General features: G+C 42.9%; 1 protein-coding gene across 1 annotated transcript in view; it reads right to left on the bottom strand.

Moving 5' to 3' along the window:
* Window positions 1-17,204, bottom strand: part of PDLIM5 (PDZ and LIM domain 5) — a 50,884-nt gene extending 33,680 nt beyond the window's left edge. The window contains exon 1 of the mRNA XM_008641359.2: window positions 17,073-17,204. Coding sequence (XP_008639581.2) covers window positions 17,073-17,168 — 96 coding nt within the window. The 5' untranslated portion in view covers window positions 17,169-17,204. The remainder of the gene's footprint in view (window positions 1-17,072) is intronic.
* Window positions 17,205-19,545: the final 2,341 nt, after the last annotated feature.

Raw genomic sequence — 19,545 nt, 5'->3', positions numbered from 1 at the left:
GACCTTTTCCACACCTACTTCCAGCATCTTTATGTCGTAGTGCTTTTTAAAAGTAGCAAATTTATAAATCAAGCAGTATATTTCCTACACATCTTCAAGAAAGATTCAGGTTACTATTATCTGCATATCTACTTATTCCAACATTTCTTCACTATCTTACCTGCCATGCTCCATCCCCTATTTACAAGGATTTCCCACAAATGACATATACTTGTTAGAAGAGCAGCAAACACAATAAGCAAAGAAGTTTTGTGGAATAATACAGAATTTTCACCGGCTAAAGTCTCATCTCCCCCAGATGAGAAGAAATCAGTGAAGCTGTCCCAGGAGAGGGGACCTCATCCATGTATATAAGAATTTAAAAGGGGAGTGCCAAGAGGATGGAGCCAGGCTCTTTCCAGTGGTGCCAACCTATAGGACAAGAAGCAACAGGCAGACGCTGACACACAGGAGATTCCTACTGAGTATGAGGAGGAACTTCTTTACTGTGTGGGTGACCGAGCACTTGAGATTGCCCAGAAAGGGTGTGGAGTCTCTCTTACTGCAGATATTCAAGAACAGGATGCAATCCTGTGCCATGTGCCCTGCTTGAGCACGGATGTTGGACCAGATGACTCACTGTGCTCCCTTCCAACCTGACCCATTCTGCAACTCTGAATCCTTAAAAGATAAAGGAAGCTCAAAACTTTCTTCATTAAAGGGCCTATCCACAATGGAAGCTGGGACTCAACGCGCTTCTGACAGAAATTACAGGAATAAGTGTATCTATTCATCCTCCAGCTTTTTCATCTGGATATACTGCAAGCAAAAGAGACCCTCTGCCCACAGCTCTTCACCCACTGCTCTCAACCTCATTATTTCAGTACTGCACCAAACAGCTTGTTCACATCTGCATGTTCAGTACTTGGAGAAAAGAAGTTACCAGTTCAGTTCTCATTTTAAAGCTTGGAGAGACCTTGTTCAGTGTTCCTAGCAAGTCATGCCCGAGAAATTCACGAGGCCAATGCCTGCACTGCCCAGTCCCCCCACACTGCCGGGAGTGGCTCCATAGCATGGTGGGGGACGTGCTGCCCCTCTGCCTGCAGCACCCCACACTCCAGTGCTAAATGAAGTCCTGAGCAAGAAATTCCCACACACATCCACTGAAAGCCTTCTCCATCTTTTAACATTCCTGGCCTGCTGCAACTTGCAATGCCTCATAAAAACTAATAGAAATATACTTCCCCCAGAGCACAATCTGTCAGAGGATAATTCATTTATGACTGGGCTGAACGAGTTTCAGGGCACCATGGGCTTCCTGGAAGGCAGGAAGAATTATTCAATTATTCCACACACCACCACTACCACCTCTTTTGCTTTGCATATGCTGACACCAGAAGGTGGAGCCACCATTAATAATCAACCAATTTGCCCAATTTGTTTTCCTAACAGGGTGAAATTCTACCACACATGCCATGTACTGTTTAGTTGTGAAGATCTCTAGCAAGCCAGCTGCTCTGCAATTCACTTTCCTCTACCACATATACATGAAACTGCATACACCATGTCCCAATAAAACAGCTTGTAGACAGTCAGCAACACTTTAGTCACTATGTAATTGATTTAAATACTTGAATTTGATGCAGCATTTTCAGAAATTTGGAGATTTGACATGTTGTCTGTTTAATTACACACACAACCCAGATTATAAGAGATCTGCAAAAATTTGCTCCGGGAATTAGGAAAAAACACCTAACATGAGCAAAATATTTGGCAGAGCTCTGTGCCCAAAAGTCCTGAAATATTTATAATGCTACTTGACCAGCCAGCGCTGCCACCCTCACACATTCAAAAATCATGAGTCAGGCCCCAGAAATAAGTAGTGTTTTTTAATCTCACAGTTTTATTGCCAAGATACACTCTGAGGTTTTGCTGGGTTTTCCAACGTACCTTTCTTAAATGTGCAATGCAAGACCAAAGGATTATTTCAATGATTTAAACTGAATTCAGATTTTGATACAAGCACATCAATACAAAGGACTGGGAGCTTAAAAGCAACCTCCCGCAATGTTCTCCTCCAAAAATTCACAGTTACTGTAACACTCAAGAACAGCAGCAGCAAAAGTAACTGATTTCCTCTATAATCTTGATTTCAGCGATTTTGGAAGGGCTGCTTTAGGAATATCTCTTCAACAGGCAGGAAGACATCAAGAGGTTGAAGATAGCTATGTGTGGTCCTGATTAACATCCAGATGAGATTACTGGTGCATATCTCAAAGCACTTCCTGCTCCTTATGGGATGACTGGCAAAACAAACTCAGATCTGTTGCGCTGCAGCGTGGCCCCTCTGGTGAGTTAGATTTTGGCTCCATATTATTCAAGCCTTTCAACAACTCAACCTTTATTCTTCCTCCCAGCGTGAAAAGGGATGGGGGCATGGCCAAACTGGTATTTTCTGTGTGCTTTTTAACCAACACTTTGCTTGTAGACTCCATTTATTGATGAACAGAGATCAAGCCAATAAAGCTGCTACTTTATGACGTTTCACTCTATCACATTATAACAGCCTCATGGGCAAACAAAACCTAAACCCTCTGTGCCATCCTGAATCAGAATGGCCTGAAGCAGCTGAGGGAAGGAAGCCACTAGGATTGCCATGATGTTGGGAGAGCAAAAGGGATCTTGTGGCAGGGTCCAAAAGACAGCCCCACACACAGGGTAGAAAGAAACTGGAATACATAGTTGAGTCATGCCCAGGAAGGTCAAGAATCTGTCAGGAAACTGAAAAGCAGAAGACATCTCCAGACCCATTTTGCCACCTCACACATAACACCAGCTACAGAATTTTCCCTAGAAGCCAGCAGCACTTTTGGCCTGGAAACCCAAAGCATGCACATGCTGCTGACAGTGTTTATTCAGGAATCCAGTAGTACCCAAGTGCTCATAAAAGAGCAGCTTGTTTCTTGATGCTGAAGCATTTCCTGCAAGTGCACCAATAAAGCAAAAGCTGCTTATATACAGCCCTGCTTTTCTCACGTAACAGAAACCCAGTGCTGGGAACAGTAGACCCAGGACATACTACACTCTGGAAAGGACTGGCACAGTAAGGAAAAATGGGAAGGAAAAGGATGGTTACAGACTTACAACACAGTACTAACGCAATTCAAAACAGTGGCAAGCTATCCCTATAACTACTTATACCACCTGCTATACAGAGTTAAATCTCTTACCACTTGTCACTTGGAGCTCTCTGACAAACACAGTATATATTCACTAGTTTTTGAAGTTTTTTAGCTTGTGAGTTATTATTGCCTTTATTCCTATCCCTTCACATGCTTTTTGAATCCTAAACCCTGTTAGTACCACAAGTAATAATGGTTTCTGAACAGCATTTCTCTTAAGTGATAACTAAGGGCAAAAACTCCTGGTAAACTTATTTCAGCAGTAAGACACAGGTGCTCAAGCTAAGAAAAGGAAGGACAAAATTTAAAGGCAGTACAGATTGTGTTCTTGAAAAAATGCCTTCCTCTTTCTGATAAAACAGGCAACAAACTGATGGACTCAAACCTATTTGGCAGAAACTGAAAAAAGTGGCACTAGAAAACCAACTCTGATTCAATTTGAGTGGTTTGCTATCTTAAATACCAAAGTGAGGTTATTTCCGAATTCATAATGCCCACTGTGATGCACTATGTTTCCTAGAAATGACACTAACATTACTTAAACATCATTGCATTGAAGTCTAAACTGTTTGCATGCCACCCCTCTCAAGTGTACTCTTCTCCAGAAGCACAGCAGTTACACATTCCACTATGCTCATCTTTATCCCCTTACTCTGGATAATAGTTTTCTTCATGAGGAATTCCCTCTTGTGAGGCCCTATCTCCTATATCCAGCCCCCTTCCAAGTCATACAAACGTTCCTCTCAAGGGAATGAGTCCCTGCTGCAGAATAGAGGCTGAGTAGGTAATCATCATCAGGGCAAAACAGGACAGGAAACTCTCTACAAAACCTCATTTTGTACCCTGGGAATATGCTCCTTGCTAAAGAAATGGAATTCTGAAATGGAATGTAGAAAGTAGGAATGGGAAAATTAGGATGTGCAATTAAGGGAAAAAAAAGTACAGAATGAATGAGTGACAGGGGAGGCATTCACAGTTACCAGAAGCACTGGAGGCACTCATCCTGTTGAGGAGGTCAGGAACCAGTTGACCTCAATGACTACGGCATCCAAAATCCTGTACTTGCTTCCATCCCAATGCCAAAAGTGTGCCTTATATTTGCAAGGAAGAAGCAGTGGGGAGAACACCCCAGCAGTTTGGCCTTCCACAGCTGTAGGAGGTTACAAAGTAAAGCATCAGGACCAACTGGTTTGCCCTAAATCCTTCTTTTGACTGCTCCAATCAGAGTTTCCTGTGAGCAATTTCCAGTTATTTCATCCCACACCATCCAGGACAGAGGTATAAACGGATCTGAGCTGTCAACTGCAACAGCAGCAGTTTTCGTCAGGTCAGGTATCAACACAAATTAATGTAATTTTAAGTTTCAACAATCAGCAGTTTCTACATTTTAAAGCTGAAGTGGAGATGTGTCAACAGAAGAAAATACTCCCACAGAGGAGCTACTCTACTGGCCAGAGAGTATCATGTTCCCTCTGACATAAGAGGGATGGTGATACTTTTATCCAGAGAGACATTGCAAGAATTCAGGCCTCCAAGCTTTAAGTGCACACCTCATGGAAACCATCGTTAGGTTTTCACATTGAAAGTGAATTGCATTTCTAGACATTTACACAAAATTCATTCTTTCGCTCAAAAAAAAAAATCTACTCATCTGTATTTTGTTCATAAGCTCAATTATTTAACCCATGGTTTAGAAGCAACAGTTCAGAAGCAACTACCCAAAAAAAGGACATGCTCTAAGGGTAATAATCTCTACATTAAAAATTCTAGCTTATACAATAATTGCATACTGCAAAGAGAGAAGGGGATGGAGCATCTCTACAGCATTTCCAGAGCAAGAGGTAGCACTATTTAAGCACTTGATTTACTGATGGAATTTGACTGTCTGGTCAAAGGCCTGTTTCTATTCGAGCTCTCTGGATGCCATACAAATATCTCTGCTAGTCAGTTCACCTAGGCTAACAGTCACTGACTCCTGCATCTTTGAGAGAAAGTAGAAAGTTGTCTGGGAAAAGTCAATTGTCTCCTCCAAGCAAGCCTGTGCTTCTTTCTTCCTGGTAACAACAATCTGAAAAACCAAAACTGCAGGGTCCCAAGCCGTGATGTACATCAACACAGGCTAAGCCTTATCCAAGAGTCTTCTTATGGAAACAACTTATATGCCCACAATGGCACTTTTGCTTGAGTGTTTTTCCAGTGCCAAGGCTTGGGTTCTTAGCATTTATGGGATTATGACTGATCTGCACAGTACCAAACTAATTTAATTTACAAATAATGCTCTCAAAGGAGATTCATGTAAGCCCCTGCTACAACAACTTTTGATTCTAGCCAGCTGCCAAAATATGACAGCTGGAAAGTGGAGAGAATAGAATGTATTCATAGCTGACAGAAGTTGTTATTTAATAAGCATTCAGCGGCAATTTTCACAGCTTAGTACGCTGACAGACATGTCCTAGCAAGTCTGGCTTCAGCACTTTTAGCCTGTACTGTCCCCAGGTATCTGCCACCACTGTGCCAGCAGATCCAGTTCCCATGGGCTGAGTGAACCTCTGCTGCACCAGTCCCACCTACTGTCCCTGCTTAGAGCACTGATGGAGGAAGTCTCATCGTGGAGTTGGCTTTGAGCCCTGCAATGACAATGCAAGCACAGGTTTTCTTCTGCCAACCTTCTTCAGCCAGTGATTACCACTGACAGGGGTGGGGGCCAGTTCACACCCAAGAGGACTATTTAGCATTACAAGAGCTTATTCCCACTTTTGAGAGGGCCAATATTTGGGGAGGGGTGGCCTTCCTCACACCTCTCTGCATTAAGAAAAGATTTAAAGAAGACAGGAACTCAGGCTCAGGTAGCACGCAAGGCTCTCCAACCATTAATGATTCCTGATTGTGGCCCCTGATGAATATTTACATTATATTTGATCAAGTCATTAATCCAACAAACAGTCCCTCACAAAGAACGAGAGCACCATCCCCCAAGGGTTAAATATATCCTGAACATATAGTTTGCGGGTTGCCTTTTCATTTCTGAACAAGTGCTAGCATACTGTCTTAGACACTGGGCAAAGAACACTCTAATTTGGCCTAGATTCAAAACACTGTGATTTGATAAGCAGCTGCAGAAAGCCAACAGGAGAACTGTCTGAAATTCAACAAAGGCAAGTGCAGGGTTCTACACCTGGGAAAGAATAATCCCATGCACCAGCACAGGCTGGGGACTGATCTGCTGGAAAGCGGCTCTGTGGAGAAGGACCTGAAGGTCTTGGTGGACAACGAACTCTCCATGAGCCAGCAGTGCCTTTGGTAGCCAAGGTGGTCAGTGGGATCCTGAGATGCATTAGGAAGAGCATGGACAGCAGGTTGAGAGGAGTGATCCTGTCCCTTTACTCAGTCCTGATGAGGCCTCATCTAGAGTGCTGTGTCCAGTTCTGGGCTCCTCAGGACAAGAGACCTAGAGCTCCTGGAACAGGTCCAGTGGAGGGTGACAAAGATGATTAAGGGACTGGAGCACCTCTCTAGCCAGGAAAGGCTGAGGGAGCTGGGCTTGTTCAGCCTCAAATAGGGATGACCAAGAGGGACCTCATCAATGTCAGAAACTGACACACAGGAAGTTCCACATGAATTTGAGGAAGAACTTCTTTACTGTGTGAGTGACCAAGCACTGGAACAGGTTGCCCAGAGAGGCTGTGGAGTCTCCCTCACTGGAGATATCCAAGAACCATCTGGACACAATCCTGTGCTGGGTACTCTGGGATAACCCTGCTTGAGCAGGGAGGTCGGACCAGATGACCCCACTGTGGTCCCTTCCAGCCTGACCCATTCTGTGATTCTCTGTGAATTTATCAAGATGTGTTTGATGTTTAAGGCTTTACAAGCCTTCCATTTCCGTATCGGTCTAATAAAAGAAAGCCCAACCCTACTTCCACAAGCTCTGTGCTTTGTAAATCTCCACTGATTTTTTCTTTGCTTTTTTTTTGTCTCTCCTTTTAAAGGCATTAGGTAAAGAAAATTATAACAGCACAAAAGGTATTGCTCAGATAAACAAGCAAGTTGAAGACAAACAATGCCATGAATCTGCCATTCCATGTCTTTCACAATGTAATGCAAAGTCTAGAACCACAAAGAGAAAAGGTACAAAACACTGGCAGCCTTGGACTCAAAACTACACCTGGCTTCTCATGTATAAGATGCACACTAAAAAGAAAAATCTTTAATAGCAGATGCACTGTAAACTTTGCGATTGAGCTGCTCTGTTGGCAGAGGGAGCGTTTGCACAGCAAAGCTGCCTTTTTTTTTTTTAAGGGTTCTGAACAAAATGTTCTATAGCTCTATAGTTAGAGTTTCCACCAAAGTGATATAATCTTTTTAACAACAAAAATACACCTTTATTTATGTCTTCATATTATATATTTAGAGCATTTTGCCTTGGCTCTACAGAATTCCTTTTTAAAAATCTCAAATGATATTGCTACCAATACATCATCACACTTAGAGACACTTTGATCATCTTCTACATAGCCTGAATAAATTTTGGGTGCAAGAATAACTAAACATAATCCAATTACATTCATAAATACAAAAGCTTAACAAACAGGGAGTCTTACCCTCCTGAAACTGATGCACTCTACATTAATCCAGGCTTAGCATCTAAATCACTAGGCAGGGTTCTTCAAAAGAGCTATGAAATAATTAACACAAAATAAAAGTTTCTGTTGCCTTCCCATGGTAAGTACTTCATATTGTTCTATTACTTGTTAGGGAAAAAACTAGATACTGTGTTAGGTCATTCCTTAATATAGACCAGGATAAGTCAAACTTCTTTCATATCCAGTTAACATGCAAACCATTTGACCTTTCCAACAGGACTACTAGAGACCTGGCAAGATCCACGTTTTAGCCTATGGGACTTCACACAAGGCATTACATTTTACTTTAGGGCTTTGCTACAGGCACAGCTGACAGCAGTTGCAAGAGTTCATTCGTTCAAATACTTTCAACTATCTCTTCATTTACCTCTACTAAACTTAACTGTTTAAGCTGAAGTTCCCAATAAAAGAGTAATTCAAAATGAGAAAAAAAACCTATAATACTAATCCATAGTGGTAAAACATTATGGACTATTCTACTTGAGATTTTCTGGCCTACAAGTCTTCGTGCTCTGTGGCTGCTTATCCAGGAGTTTTGGTGCACAGTTTTTGGTGCAGCACTTATTAATGTACTTTAAGGGTGTGCACCATGACACGATCATCAACTTACAGCATGCTACTTTGTCCCCTTGCTACCTCTCTACTTGGGATAGCATACCCAAGCAACTACATGAAACCGCAGTGTCTTGAGACAAAAGATGAAAAGCTGCTGCACGTGGGACACCACCCCAGTAACTGACAGTGTTGAAAGGTGAGTAATGAAAGAAGCAGATAAATGGGAAAAAGGGGGAGGAACCCATGTCAACTCTTCTGAGAAAAGATAGTACCTCTCTCTGCAAATTCAGCTTGAGGACCTCGTATAGTAAGGGAACCTGAAGAGGTACTTCTGTCACATTTTCACTGCTGTTATTGCCCTGAAGACTTGAGTCATTCAAATTTATATAACACTGGCCTTAGCAGTGGCCTCCATCCCTTCTGTCTCTATTTTTGTAACAGCCACCTGTAGAAGCAAACAAACTTGATGGAACAATGGGCTGAGACCAACTGTGTAAGATTCTACAAGGAAAAGTGCCGGGTCCTCACTTGTGTCACAACAACCCCATGAAGTGCAACAGGCTTGGGGCAGAGTGGCTGGAAAATGGCCCAGTGGAAAAAGACCTGGGGGTACTGGTTGACAGCAGCTGAACATGAGCCAGTGTGTGCTCAGGTGACCAAGAAGGCCAATGGCATCCTGGCCTGTATCAGCAATAGTGTGGCCAGCAAGATCAAGGAAGGAATTGTACCCCTGTACTCATGACTGGTGAAGCCACACCTTGAATCTTGTGTTCAGCTCTGAGCCCCTCATTACAAGAAAGACATTGAGGTGCTGGAGTGCGTCCAGAGAAGGGCAACAGAGCTGATGAAGGGTCTGGAGCACAAGTCCTGTGAGGAGCAGCAGGGGGAGCTGGGGGGTGTTTAATCTGGAGGAAAGGAGGATCAGGGGGACCTTACTGCTCTCTACAGCTACCTGAAACAAGGCTGTACTAAGGTGAGGGTCAGCTTCTTCTCCCATCAAACAAGCAGGACAAGAGGAATGGCCCCAAGTTGTGCCTAGGGAGGTTTACATCAGGTACGAGGAAAATTCTTTACCAAAGAGGTTATTAAGCATTAGAACAGGCTGCTCAGGAAAGTGGTTGAGTCACCATCCCTGGAGACATTTAAAAGTTGTGTAGATGTGGCACTTCAGGACATGGTTTAGTGGCGGACTTGGCAGTGCTGAGTTAGTGGTTGTACTCAATGATCTTATAGGACTTTTCCAACCTAAATGATTCTATTCCTCATATTTGCTCAAACTAACCTCAGCCTCAATTTTCATTTTTTATGACCACTGGCAGGAAGAATATCACCTTCCCCATATTTCCACTGCCTTAGGCACATGAGAGACAGTTTTCTCTCACACTTTCCCTTATATTGGTAACATATGAAACCTATTCTTAAAAAGTCAAAACAAATAATAATTAAAAAAAAAAAAAGCCAACAATGTTATCTCCTGGCTCCATACCAAAGCCAAACAAACAAACCTTTCAACACCATGTCTCTTCTCACAATGCCTTTTGATAGCCATCGGCCAATGAATAATGAGAAAAACAGTTACACTAAAAATAGCAATCTCCAAATGGTGGGGAAGTCGACAGAAGCTGTCAGGCCTCCAGGGCGAGATACTTGCAAAGAAAATATGCCTAATTTTTTTGCAGTTACTATTCAATAACTGCTCCTCTCTTTTGGCCTCTGGAAGGACTGCCAATTTTGCATCTGCTCAGAACATCTAATCAGAGTTTATTTTTTCACTACATCTGTCTTTGAGAAGTAGACACTGCAAACAAATACTTTAGTTTTTCCATCATGAAATATTTAGCTTATACTCCTCATACTGTAACTAAACTGTCACTTATAAGCAAAAAAGAAGAACCAGCATTTTTTAATGTAAAAAGAATGTGCTCACACATCACATCAGACATCCCTTAGCTACAAGCTCTTTGGTTCCTTTTTCTCCCAGTACAGGCAGCTTCACTTTCAGTGGAATGACATTAGCAGAAGAACTATTTTTTTAAAAGTTAGCTTCCTACTCAGTCTGAAGAGACTGTCTAACAAATAAGGTCACAAACAGAATGAGATGCAGACAGTTTCCTTACGCCTCTTCTCCTGCAAGCCCTCCCTTCTTCCCAAGCCCACACACCAGTGCTGGTCTGTCATTCTTCAAACTGCATAGCAGAATAGACAAGGGAAGGAAAACAAATGGTCAGAGGAAACAGCCCTTTTCCCAGTTTTCAGCACAAAGATGTAAACCACAGTGAGAAAAGAGGCAACTGGGAAATTACATCCGTACCAACTGATCTCTCTTTCCATCTTCAAGTCAAACTGAGGAGCTCTCTAAAGACTGTTGCTTGCAGGCAGCTATGCAAACTCTGAAGCACTAACCAGCACTCTTAGGAGTTTCAGAACACTTGCTCATATTAAACCACTTGTGCAGCTGGGAACTTTGTAATCATCCAAAGAAAAACCTCTGCTCCTTCAGGACTCCGTGCACAGAGGAGACAGGCTTTGGCACTGGTAGCTCGTTTGTCATTCTCAGTATATTTTTCAGTAAACCACATCTTGTAAACAGAATTAAAGAGAACAGAATAACACTTCTTGCTTGGTACCTTGGCAAATCCCATTCACTTCATAAGCACTGATAGCTCCTGTAAAATACAGCATTTGCTGCTCCAGGAGCAGCATCAGCAGGTACATACTGTGACGTCTGACAGCATCTCTGAGCTGTGCCAGAAAGTTACAGAATTACAGAAAGGTTGGGGATTAGAAGGGATGTCTGGAGAGCATCTGGTTCAACCCTGCTGCTAAAGCAGGTTAACTTACGGCAGCTAGCACAGGATTGGGTCCAGGTGGGTTTTGAATATTTCCAGAGAAGGAGACTCCACAACCTGTCTCATCAGCCTGTTTCACTGCTCAGTCACCCTTGAAATCAAGAAGTTTTTTCTCATATTCAGATGGAGCTTCCTGTGTTCCAGTTTGTGCCCATTGTCCCTTGCCCCAGGCACAGGCTATGTCTTCTCCAGGTTCAACTGCCTCAGACTTTCCTCATAAAAGAGATGCTCCCATCCCCATCTCACCTTCATAGCTCTTTGTTGGACCCCTCCCCCTCCCCCCAGTATTCTCTGGTCTTTCTTGTATTGAGGAGCCCAGAACTGGACACAGCACTCCAGATGCAGCCTCACCAGGTCTGAGTACAGAGGCAGGACCACCTTCCTCTTCCTAATGCACCCCAGGATACCACTGGTCTTCTTGGCCACCAAGACACACTGCTGGCTCATGGACAGTTTGCTGTCCACCAGGTCCTTCACAACAGAGCTGCTCTCCAGCAGATCAGTCTCCAGCCTGTGCCAGTGCACAGGGTTGTTCTTCCCCAGGTGTAGGACCCTGCATTTGTGTTTTGTTGAACTTCCATTATGTTCCCCTCTGCCCAACGCTCCAGCCTGACCAGATCTGATGAATAGCAGCACAGCCACTCTTCCCAGTTTTCTACCATCAGCAAACTTGCTGAGGAGACACCCTATCCCTTCATCCAGGTCACTGATGAGTAAGTTCAACAGGACTGGACTCAGGATTGACCCTTGGGGAACACTGCTGGCTGCAGGCCGCTAATTAGACTCTGTGCCACTGATCAAAACCCTGAGCTCTGCCATTCGGCCAGTTCCCAGTCCACCTCAGCTGCAGTAGTGGAATCCATCTTCAGCTGTATTTTGTGCAAACTATCACAACTCAATAACAAATCAAGCCAGCACACCAATGCCAGCAGCTGCCAGTTAGGGTTTAGTTAGGAGCTCTCAGTAGCTTCCAGGATGAAGCATAAAGTTACTGACACAATTATCACTGGCCAGGCCAGCAGTTCTGTTTCTCTCCTGTTCACATACCTGCTTGAAAGATGATTTCCCCAGTCCTCCATTAAAATAACTTATTTCATACTTACACAAAACTTGATTTTACTGGAAATGACACATATAGCTTAATAAAATAATTCACACAAACACAAGAGCAAGAGGCTCAGCCAGACTCGAGTCACCCAAAGCTGACATGCTCTAGGTCCATTCAAAACATCATTTTCCTTTATTGTCTTCTCACTATTTTCACACATATTAATGACCTCCCAACACCAGCGTAAAGAACATCAGGATGCTCATGTGGGATGAATGCTGAGCAGCTGACATGCTGTATTTGCATTCCCTACTTCATCCCAAGGTGGGCTGCTCTTCCACCTACTCTTTGAGTGTACTTCTTGCCAACAGATTTATTATCATGAGTCTTCCATCAACTATAAGCTTGAAACTTCAACACAGAACAACATCCTTGAAACAGTTGAAATAATGAAAACTGAAAAAACGGCAAAACCGAGGGGTTATTTCTGAGGGGGGAAAGGTGTTTGTTTGTTTTGGGTATTTTGAAGAAGAAAAGTGATCAGTGAAGCAGAAAAAAGCTGGCAGTGTGAGAAACACACTGAAAGAGGCTGCAGTAGAAAAACAGAGCTGTCAGTCAGGTCAAGCATTTCAACATGACTGTATTCCACTTAATTCCTACAGCAAGAGAAAAACAAATAGCAAAACATCTTCTGAAAGACAATAGCTAAAGTTGCCACCAGGATTCAACAAAAAAGTAACTTTTAAACACAGGAAAACATTCGACAAATTTGCATTAGGTGGGAGGGTATACACTGCCTATAGACTACATTCCTCTTCAAACTATAGCTTTGCTTGAGTATTTCCTTGTTTCTAGTAGTAAATATTGCCATAAAACAGAGAGAAGCACCTTTTAGAGACTACATCACAAACATTTTGATAAGCTGCTAACATGGCAAGCACACATTTGGAACAAATATCCAAACCTCTCACAGGTCATCCCAACATCATGAATACATCATCAATACCAAACAGCATTTATTTCAATCTGCAGAGGACAGCAGTTTTGACAGTTCTAATGTTAGTCATGCTTATTGAGTTTATTCTGGTGATGTTAATGAAGCATGGGGAACTTACCAACTCCCAAAAAAGTAAAATAAACATAATGTTAATTCAGACTCCAAAGAAGTATGGATAGTTTTAAAAGCTACTGCGTTGCACCTAAATAACATAGATCATGTTGTAGATATGATTAACCCCAAATTCTGTTAATATGGTATTCAACATGCCCAAGAGCCACTTCACAAATCCTGCCTAGCAGTATGTTGGAGTAGTTTATTTCTAAAACTGCATTTGTTTCTTCTACTGAATGAGAATAAACTCCTGCCCAAACAAATCTTGTTCTCATCTCCTCTAGCTTTCCTTTTTTTTTTTTTTTGCATCACAGCATAGGTCTTGAAGGAGTAAGGAGGAGAACAGTTGCTTCCTTAATTAACATAACCTGCCATGAGGAAACAGTAAGAACAGCAACCCAGAAAAATCCAAGTTTGCATACCCAGGCTCTAGTAATTTCTACCTTCTTCACCGAAGGCTAACTGCTCACAGTTTGCCATCTCTTGTTACACAAATGCCACCTCAGAATTAACTACTTGGAAGCCCTACAGTACACTTACATGTGGCAGCCTGAGCCACTTCAACACTTGGCTGTTAATAAACCTCAACCCACCCTTTATCCCTTATTACTTTCAGAGCAACTTCCTTCCCACGGGCCCTTCCTTCATGGGAACCATACCGCCCATCACACTCCCACCAGTGCTCCTGCCCTGCATCAGCTTCCCGGTGTTAAATTCCTGACCTGTGCAATGGCACTCTGCAGGGCTCAGACAAATGCCTTCACCAGGCAGGGAGGAGGACTGGGAAAAGCCACCCTGTTGAAGTCCAGCCAGATACAAGTCCACACAACAGGTTCTGCATGCGTTTGTGTCATACAGACATTTATACTAAATATACATTTTATATGTGTCATGTATGTATACGTAACTACGTGCATATGCAGTATATACTTACACTGATATATGTAAAAGCTATCCCATGACAGCAACCCCAGCATCACGTCTGTTACTTCCCATGAAAAGTGTACAGCTGTATAATTATACATAGCAGCTTTACAGCACTCAGCTATATAAAGTGACTGACACAACCCTGCTGTTGCTATTGGTTATGTTGCAGCTAGGCTGCAATATAGTAATTTACGAAAAATCAAATGCTATCTCTGCACTAATGTTAACCTTAACTGACCACAAGATTTTCAACTGAAGGACACAAACCAGGCACATTTTACCCTACACAGGCAACAAGGAATACGCCCATTTAAACTGTATCCTGTACAAACTCAAGTGACTTACTAAAAACTTTCTCCAAGGAACTGGGAGATCTTAATTTGTTCAAATCATTAATGAAGAGATTAACTTTTCAGATAAACAGCTTTAGAAAACAGTGTATTTTCTGAGCTCCAGAAACTACACTTTATTTAAACTTAATTTCAAGGAGTTTAAACTAAAGCAGGAAATTAGCCCTCAGCAGCCCAGCATTCATCTTCAGCATCTAGAGGACAAATTAAAAACAAAACCAAATAGCCCTCCTTGCCAAGGAACATAATTATGCTGTCTTATTGCTGTTTTGCTAAAATAATTTAATTAGCAGATACAGGAAGGAATTTATGCTACATCAGGAAAAGAAGGGCTTGGGAGGTGAATTGTACACACTGTTCTAGCATACCAGGAACATGGGTGTTGAATTCTTCCAGTAAAAACTATCGGGCCAAAGCTGGATTGGCACACCAGAACTATGCATTTTTTTTGACCCAAAGGAGGGGGAAAATAAAAAAAAAAAGGCACCAGGCCATCCAACACTTACAAGAGCAACAACAAGAGCATACTCTTAACTACAAGTAGGAAGAAACAGAGCAGCTGAGGAGCGGTGCTGAGGTATAACAGGTGAAGTGGAGATTGTGCTTTCCCGCACATGCGCAAATTAAAATTCCAAAACCACACCAGTCCCCGTCTTTCATTATGTTCTGATCTTGTGGGCACTGACATTTGTTATTAGGGAATCCCAGAACTGAGGCTTTTATAGGTACCTATTTAGGCCAATTCCTCCAGGCTACTCCGTGAGACAGCGTATTTGATTCCTGCAATAAAGTTTTAGTCTAGGCTAATTCCACCACATGTTTCCTCTTTTAGATAGGAAGCCTGCTTACAGCAGGACTGCACTCTAGATCTCCAGGATAACAGAGGCCTCTACAGAAAAAGTATTACCCTTTCCTGAAACTGGTTGTTTCGCATGGCTTACTGCCTATAGTGCTTAACTGCTCATCAGTATCACGCACAAGGACCCTACGCAAGCAAGATCCTGTGCCTTTGTAAATCCTTTTCATGAAAGCTCTTGACCATCAAATCAGTAGAGTGCTATCCACATCTCCAGTTCAAATTTCTCGTTAGTGTACAAGTAATCAGCTACTGAACAAGAAACTGAATTACAGTTCAGCCTTTAAGTCCCTGGAATTCAGGAATAAACTGCTTTTCAACCCCTTTTTGTCTCAGACATTAACTGTCCTAATCAGTACACAGGCATTTCAACAGCTCTCCAGTCTATTTTAGCCATATAAAAATAATTTTTCAGAGCCAAACTGTACTTTAATTTCACCAGCATAATCCACCAGTGGATAAGGTAAGCCAAGACTAAATGAACTGGAAGGGTTTGAAACACTAGTTAAGATTAGCTAAAAATACCACCATGATGCATAAACCCAAATAGAAACCTGCTCCATCTCCCAGGGCAGTATCAATTCTGCAGACCCAACAGGTGTAAAAAATAATTCATCTTTGTCACTAAACTCCATGAAAATGCAGGAGGGAGAGAAGAGCTGTTGACAGAGTAGGGGCCATTTGTATATAAATGATTCCACATGGCAAATCAGATTTAAAGGTGTCAGGGTACCGAGCCATCAAAAGCCAGTCCCTTCACCCAGAGATTTCCATTGATCCTAGAAATTCAATACTGCAGAGTTTGTCCCTATATCTTATGTGCAAAGTGCTTCAGCCATCTGAAAAAGGCTTTGAAACTCAGCCCACACTGAAAGACAAGCCTTCCCTGAAAACACAGTTTTCAAGTAGGAAACTAGTTAGACAGTGCTGGGTACAAAGATCATATTTGTTTTGACTTAGTTCCTCAAATCCTTTGAACACCAGTTCAGAGCACATTCTCTGTAAAACACTCATGAGAAACTGGCATGTTCATTCAAGCACATATTGATGAACTGCTACTTACAACTACTGTCATTTAAGGACATTTTTATTACAAATGGTAGGATTTGTAATAACAGACACCACAAGATCCTTGAGCAGCTAAGAGCTGCTGAATAAACAAGGGTAACACGAGTGATTTTTCCCCACTGTTTCCCATTTGAACTGCAGAGGCTCAGCCCAGCAAAGTAAATTGCTTGTTTCCTGTCAGCCTCCAACCTCTGCATCTGTTTTCTGGATGGGAGCAGGGAAGGGAATTCAAGGGTAGTTTCTTTTGTTATTTGAATAAGCAAATGCAGATAAAACAACCATTTCAAATGGACAAATCCTTCCTAAGCTAATTTCCTTGGAGCCTTCATACAATAAAGATTTATTTTCCCAGCTCTATCCCTCCCTCTCCGACCCCCAAGAGTCCTCCATGCCACAGGGCAAGTTGAGCCCCAGTGTCTGTAATTAATGGCTTTGTCTGAAGGTTGTGGGTTGGCCACGGCATAACAGATATCCACATGCAGGAAAAGAAAAAAATGGACTTACTCGAGAGATAGACAGAGGCACATTGAAATCCTTGCCCCCTTGAAGCCTGAAACCCCAGGGAGCCGGCCCAACCAAAGACACGCTGTAGTTGCTCATGATGTTTAGTATTCAAGGACCAAATCCAACTGATGCCTGCAGAAGAGGATTAGAGTTTTAATTTAAAGATGATAAAAACAAAAGGCACTGTCTGCAATTTTGAAAGCCTTCTTTCTTTGGCTGTATTCCCCTGCCCGCAAAACAGCCAAAAAGCCCACACCAGGTCTGTCATGACTTGTGCTTTTATTCCTCATACGTTGTTTCCCTCCATAGCTTAGGAAGAAACATAACTTGGAAAACTGCTGCTGCCAAAATGTTTGACAACTACTTTTTACTAACAAAACACTGCGTGGGGCAGGGGGGGTAAAAACACTCACCATTAAAGCTCAGCTTAAAAAAGTCAATATTGAGGCAAGCATGAATTGATAGCATCCCTTAAACCCAAGTATGGAAGACATTAGCACTACTGGCACATTCATTTCTAACAAAATTAGTATCATATGCTGCCATGTCATCAGCTCAAAGCTTATTTCTAAACACAACAATGTCAAAGCATCACAACTTTGCAGTTAATCAGAAGAAAATAAAATCCCTGTGAGTTATTTTATTTTTATAGCATAGCTTCATAGTGGCAGAACAATGTCACAGACAAGACAGATATTAAAACCAACCCTCAAAATGAAAGCTGTGAACTAAAAGCAAAATATCCACAGCCACGACTCAATGGCGAGGAAGCAAAACCCAAGCATCACCCCCTCCACAAATGTGGGCAACAAATTACCTTTAAAAGGCAACTGAGATACTTAAGTGCTGTTCAGCGTCAAAGATAAGGGCTTCGGTTCCACCTCAGATAAGTAATGTTACAATGACATCTTAGGTAGTGGATGCCGTCTATTTTTGTATAGTTGAAGCCCGGCAGGAGCACACCAGGGCGGGCTGGTGTAAGACTACACCGGGGCACAGCCAGATTCCATACTCATATAGGGACATTTAAGGTGGACCTTCAGCCAAGCAGCAGCAGGCGGCCGCAAACCCCACCAAACTCTGAAAAGCCCGGCTTTAGCTGCTCATACGCTGCAGGGGGGCCGCGTTAGTTTCTCAGAGACGGCGGATTTTTCCAAATGCAGCCCACCCACAGGGCTGTCGCACAGCCCCCATCGGTGCAGGGATGCCACTCCTCAAGAAAGCCATCCACAACGCACGTTTCTGGGTTCACCTCCCAGAGCAGCAGAGATCCCCTGCTCCGACTTGTTTCTAAATCAGTGAACTTTATTCATACCCACGGCCACTCAGGTAACCAGAGCAGGGCTACTGGCATTAGGCAGCACAAGATTTATATATTAGGAAGCAGAATTTGGAGCTTGTACCAGAGGTGCCCGGGTAACTGGACCATTCCCAACCTGCCCCTGCCTGCTAGCATCCAGCAAAGGGGCAGCTCTGACCCCAGGCGCTGACTCAACCCACCCTTAAAAGCCTCAACAAGCACCAGTGTACAGAAGGGGAAACACAAAAGACAGAGCTCTCCCGTGGCTAAAGAGGAAGAAAAGCTCTCACCAAGTTTGAGCTAGGATTCTTAGGGGGCTTGCTCACCACTAAAGCGAGAACTAAGCTGTTTAATTGCCCTGTGCACAGAACTCTTTTAAAAAGAGGATCTAAATTAGTCAAAGATTTCTTTCTGCATAAAAATACAAATTGTTTTCACTCCCGCTAAATAAAATCCACTGCAGTGACAGGTCACTGTAAATTATGAGACTGCAGAAAAGGAAGACACATCCAGTGACCAGCACACAATGCAGATGTTCCACACAGGAGAGAAGGCTTTACCTGTCAATAGAAACTAAAGCACTTGTGTGGCTTTTTCTTTTAACTGAGCAACAGCTAGTTACAATTACAGATCCAGGAAAAAGATTAAATTATATTAGGAATGGATACCATTCTTTTTCATTTGTAGCAACTAGAAATAGGATGGAAGAGACTGCACGCTGAAATACCGTGCATCCCACTCAGCATCACTCATCTTTCCTTTCTCACTCCCTTAATTCTGATACGTCTTCATCTCCAGCCTGACAGATACACCAGGAAGGAACGGCAGACAAAGAAGACCCGTTCAAAGTTTTACTTAACAAATTTCTTAAAATATGCCATGCAAACAGCTAAAGGAAAACACTGCAAACCACCAACTTCGCTTCACGTGGGGAGGATTGTGCAAACAAATCAGCCAAGGGTGAAATTGTGCAACTTTCCTTTAGACGATCAAACGCTTGGTGGACCTGCGTCTGGAAGGGGGAATTTCAAATCCCCCGCAGGAACGCCGACCCGCAGCACTGCCGGCCAGGGCACAGCAGCGGGGCCTTCCTACCCCCGGGGCGGCCGTGCCGGAGGAAGCGGCGGGGGCAGCGCCAGCACAAGCGCCCGTACACCTCGGCACCCCTTTGCC

Source organism: Corvus brachyrhynchos, unplaced genomic scaffold (genome assembly GCF_000691975.1).
Source record: "Corvus brachyrhynchos isolate BGI_N302 unplaced genomic scaffold, ASM69197v1 scaffold229, whole genome shotgun sequence".
NCBI classification, from domain to species: Eukaryota; Metazoa; Chordata; class Aves; order Passeriformes; family Corvidae; genus Corvus; species Corvus brachyrhynchos.
Note: the sequence above shows the minus strand (reverse complement) of the source record. Positions and strands in the feature narration are given on the sequence as shown.